General features: G+C 39.4%; 1 protein-coding gene across 1 annotated transcript; it reads left to right on the plus strand.

Annotated features, from left to right (window-relative positions):
- Positions 1-1,022: 1,022 nt before the first annotated feature.
- Positions 1,023-4,400, plus strand: LOC101294410 (protein FAR1-RELATED SEQUENCE 5-like). Its single transcript, XM_004308529.1, has 3 exons — positions 1,023-1,162; positions 1,263-1,353; positions 1,599-4,400. The coding sequence occupies exon 3, from the start codon at positions 1,614-1,616 to the stop codon at positions 4,398-4,400; it is 2,787 nt and encodes a 928-aa protein (XP_004308577.1). The 5' UTR covers positions 1,023-1,162; positions 1,263-1,353; positions 1,599-1,613.
- The last annotated feature ends 962 nt before the right edge of the window (positions 4,401-5,362 follow it).

Consider the following 5,362-nt stretch of genomic DNA (forward strand, 5'->3'; position numbering starts at 1 on the left):
CGGTTAGTTATTTGGCACCCTCTGGTATTTCTTTGGATTAAGCTCAACACTAACGGGTTAGCTAAGGGTAATCCAGCCCTACAGCTTGTGGCAGGTTGATAATGGTCATTACTTTGGAGGTTACTCTATGGGCTTGGGTCAACAATCAGCTTTCTTTGTTGAGTTAATGGAGGTTATAATAGGGATTACGTGCTTTTCAAATGGGTTGGCCTTGTTTATGGTTGGAGTGTGATTTAACAAGTGTTCTAGCTTGTATTACATCTTCCTCTTTTGCTCCGCCTTGGCCGTTGTGCATTGCTTGGTTAAACTGTTTATCGCACATTCGGTTAGTGACATTTCATTGCACTCATGTCCTTCGTGAAGGCAACTCAGTCGCAGATAGGTTAACCAACTTGGGTTTGGCTTTTTCTTCTTTGATTTGGCATGCCTCTCCTCCTCCTGAGATCTCTTCATACATGCGAATGGATGAACAAGGGTTCCCTTACTCCGGTGCATAATCTTGTCTTAGGACTCTGGTATCTCTTTTCTTGTTTCACAGATGGTGTTGTTTTAGAGGAGTGAAATTTACACTCTATTTTATAATCCACACTCCCATCTTTCATTTTTGGGTAAAGTTTTCACAAAAAGACAAAACACATGTCACTAAAGACAAAATTTAAATTACCAAAAAGGAAAATGGGAGTGTGAATTGTAAAATTGAGTATAAATTTCAGTTCCCTTGTTTCATCTCCATATTTTCTTACTTTCCGTGTCATATTATTTTTTATTCGAACTATGTAATTTTTTTTTGTTTTTAGCTAATATAAAATTCAGACGTGAGGCTGAGTTCCAAACCCTAAAAAATAAAAAATTAAAAAAATTATAAGATAAGCAGAGTCCTCCATAGTCCATATGATCAAATTAAGGGTGTGTAAATTTCAGTCTCAAAAAACCATAGTCAAAAGTCAAAACACATGAAGAAAGTCCTCGTCGGGAGCAGAAACTAGATCAGTTTAAGGCAAAATGACAGATAATATCAAAACGACGTCGCATGATCTCCGACCCTGACCTAAACCCCAACATGATCACGCTGCATTCTCTGGAGTCTGGAGTGTCATGACACAGCTGCGTGCTTAAAGCCCGTTGCTTACGCCTCTCGCCATTTCCTACTTCGTATTTAAAGGTATTTGAACTCCAATTTTGCTTCCATTTCTCGCCCAGCGATTATGGTTTTGATGTTTTCCTTTGATGAAATAAATCTAATTTCTGTCTTTGTTTTGCAGGAGGCTTTAACATTACCATTCTGACTTCAATCGACAAAATCCAATCTGGGTAGTCAATTTGATTGAATCCCAATACTACACGCTAGTTGAGGTTTTTGTTGCTCAAACCCCATTTTTATTTCGATTTGGAAGATTGTATAAAACCTTAATAGTTAGAATTATGTGATAGAGTTGAGCAAGTTTATGTTGTTGATGCTATAGTAGCTCTTGTTTAGTTGTTTCTCATTTTGTTCCTAGGCAGTTATTGTTAAGATTTACATACCAATTTCTATGTGGAAGTTTAGTTTGGAATAACCACCACTTTCTGAATTTTGTAATTTGTAATTTGAACTGCAGATAGGGAGAGAAATCATGGAGGAGTGCGGCATGCGATTCAGTGAACCGAATTATCATGATGGGGCTGTAGATGAGGATGATTTGTCAAACGAGTATGAAGAGGTGTGTTTGGATGAGGAAGCTTCACAGACTGCAAATATGGTTGAGAGTCTGGATTGTCTACACTTCAACGGCAAGAAGTATGAAGACCTTAAATCCTCTGATATGATAGGTGTGGAGTTTAAGGATTACGAGTCAGTCGACAAGTTCTATGCTTACTATTCACTTGCAATGGGGTTCAGTTTCAGAAGAGAAAAGTTGGATCGGAATTCGGTAGGATTGGTTGCCAGGAGACAGTTGGTGTGTTCAAAGGAGGGTTTGAGAAAGAAAAAGAATTCCAATCCTGCTCCTAGTTTTGTGTCAGAGGTCATTTCAAGCGCCCAAAATTATAGCTCACCACATGGGAGTAAATTGGTCTGCATGAAGAAAAAAGTTAGCCAGAGACCAGTCGTTGAAGATGCTGATAAAAGAAGTATGAAACGTCCTCAGACACAGTTTGGTGATGGTGGACATGAAAAGAGAAGGCAGCAGTATCCAGAGAGAGTTCATACCAGAGGCAATTGTCGAGCTCGTATCACAGCAAAGAGATGCAGGGAAACTGGTGTCTTCCATGTGGTCGAATTTATTACCGAACATAATCACGACCTTGCTAAAGCAGACTTTGTTCCCTTCCTTCAATCTCACCGCAAGGTTCGGGACCATGATGTTGCTCCTCGGGTTGCATTTAGGAAAGTCTCTGTTGGTACGCGCGGGGGTTATGAATGTTTGGTCCACCAAGCAGGGGGGCATGAATTTTTTGGTTTTACTATGAAAGATTTGTACGACAAGATGGACTCTGAAAAGAGAGAGCTCAAGATTGATGGTGAGGCCCATTCTGCAATTAGTTTCATGAATTTAAAGGCATGTAAAGAGGCCGAATTTTATTGTTTGTTGAGTGTTGATGTAGAAAGCCGGCTGGGTAATATGTTCTGGAGAGATACCAAGTCTCTGGCAGATTACAATAATTTTGGGGAGGTTTTGATTGTTGATAGTACTTACAAGACAAATATCAATGGCAAGCCATTAGCCGTCTTTGTTGGTGTAAATAATCACAGGGCAACCGTACTCTTTGGGTGTGCATTGTTGGTTGATGAGAGTGAAGATACCTACAAATGGGTGCTTACGGCCTTTTTAACTTCCATGAGGGGGAAAAAACCTATATCAGTCATCACTGATGGGGATGAGGCATTGAGAAATGCAGCTGTGAACATCATTCCAGAGGCTCGACACCGATTGTGTGCTTGGCACATTGCAGAGGATGTTGTCAAAAATGTTAGGGATGTGGATGTCCAAAGAGATTTTTGCCACCTAATTTTTGCCGGACTCGGTGTGGAAGAGTGGGAATCTGCCTGGCATAAAATGGTGGCAATGCATGGGCTTCAAAACAACAAATGGGTTGCTGCAATGTACAACAAGAGGGAGAGGTGGGCAGAAGCTTTTTTCAGGAACCATTTCTTTGGGGGTATGTGCACAACTCAAAGATGCAAGGGAATGCACAGAAATTTGAAAGGTGGTGTTGGCCGTTACATGGAGTTGTGTGAAGTGTTGCCACGCATGGACAAGACAATTGAACGCATTAGGTTCAATGGTCTGAATGATGACTTCAAATCCATGAACTCGCACCCAATTATTGGTAGCCACATGCGGTGTATCCAAGTGCAGGTTGGTGCAAAGTTTACCCATGACATATTTCTCCTCATAAAAGATCAAATACTTTTTGAGTCAAAGTTTATTGTTGCTGACCGCCTTTGTGATGAGAATCGAGGATCAACACTTTTTATTGTAACACAATATGGTAAAGCTGAAAGGACATGGCAAGTAACACATTACCAAGCCCACCCCGACATTTCTTTCGTATGCTCATGTCACCTATTTGAGTCGGATGGTATTCCTTGCTGTCACATCTTCACAGCCATGAAGACAATGAATATGACTAGCCTTCCAGAATCTTTGGTCAAGCAGAGGTGGACAAAACAGGCATGTACTATAAACACCAGCGGTCTCATGAGTGGAATGATGCCTGCCAGGGATTTGCAGCTTGCTCGTTTTGGGCAAATGATGGGTGACTGTGCACAGATTTGTCATTCAGCTTCACTCTCAGATGAGGCATATGAAGAAATCAATAACAGTCTTAGTCGACTAATGGTTAGGTCTAACGCATTCAAGAGGTGCAAAAATAGTAACCCACCAGAAACTGTTGATGGTCTACACCCTAATGTGATTGGGGATCTGAATGTCTGCAAAACCAAGGGCACGCGTTCCAAGCATTCGACCAGTACTGAGGTCGAGGGAGAGCAGCCAGTAGGGAAGGGTTGTGGATTTTGCAGCCGGCCAGGTCACAATACACGCACTTGTCCACTTGCTGCTCAAAACAGGGAGAATACGGAAAATCCTCCTCTCGAAAGAGCACATAATAGCTTAATTGATGCTATTGCAACCTCAGGCAGACCACGTAGCTTGCAATCGACTCCGGGTTTTAACATACACAAGGGTCAAGGTGGTTTCGCCTCCAGTAGGCAGACTGATGAAGATGATGTTTTCCTCGGTCAAACTAGCAGCCAGCATATGTTTCATCACATTGAAGAATCCAGGACGTTGGAGTTTTTTACTGGTCATCACACCTTTTTGGGTTCCCTGAATGCTGCTCCATCTGTAAATCAAAATGTCATTATGTCTTCTAGTAATACGCATCATGGAGGGGACACAGTTCGGCTGTCTTTCTGAACATCAGTTGCAGGTGTGTAATGGTATATCTTCTGTGAATAGGATTTGTTGCTGGTGTATTCAATCCATGTAACCTCTATCTAGCAGTTTCAAATTTCTGGTTTACCACCCGACCAACATTAGATATATCTCTTGTTTTCATATGCATATGTTGGGTGGGACTGGGAGGCATTTCGTCACCGTTATAATAGAAATTAAGAATTTATTTTAGTTACGCATGATATCTCGATTTCTCTCTTGATTGCAAATGTTTCGTTCCACTGCTAATTTGTATGGATTATTGATACACATGCCTATTTCCGTTTAAACAACCTCTATACTTGTAACAGAGTTAGTAGCTGCAACACTAAGTTCAGTAAGTTGTAGTCTTCTCCTTAGCATTATTATTAATTTTAGCCACAAGTACACGCTAAATAGCTAGACAAGCTTCATGATCAATTATTGAGATCTCTAAATTTGCTCACTTGACTTCACTTTATTGTGAGTTATTGAATGACGGATAACTCCTCTTATTGTGAGTTATTGTGAGATCTCTAAATTTGCTCACTTGACTTCACTTTATTGTGAGTTATTGAATGACGGGTAACTCCTCTTACATAATGACTATTAAGGACAATAATAATATTAAAATAAGTAATGAATTTATTCACTCTGGACTTTCTAATTCAATAATATATATTTTATTCTTTATTTATTTTTCTTATATATTTTAATTTCCTAATTTTATTACATATATATTATTAGTTTATTACCCATTTACATATTTGATAAGAGCTAAACTATGATTAATATCAATCATGTGACATAAATTTATATCATCATACATGTTGAAAAAAATATACAAGGTGAAGTATTTATATGAAAAAAAAAATCGTTTTAAAAAAAATTAAATAATTATTGAAATAATCTATCATGAGTTACATAAAATAGAGAGAGAGAGAGAGAGAGAGAGAGAGAGAGAG

This window comes from Fragaria vesca, linkage group LG7 (genome assembly GCF_000184155.1).
Source record: "Fragaria vesca subsp. vesca linkage group LG7, FraVesHawaii_1.0, whole genome shotgun sequence".
Lineage (NCBI taxonomy): Eukaryota > Viridiplantae > Streptophyta > Magnoliopsida > Rosales > Rosaceae > Fragaria > Fragaria vesca.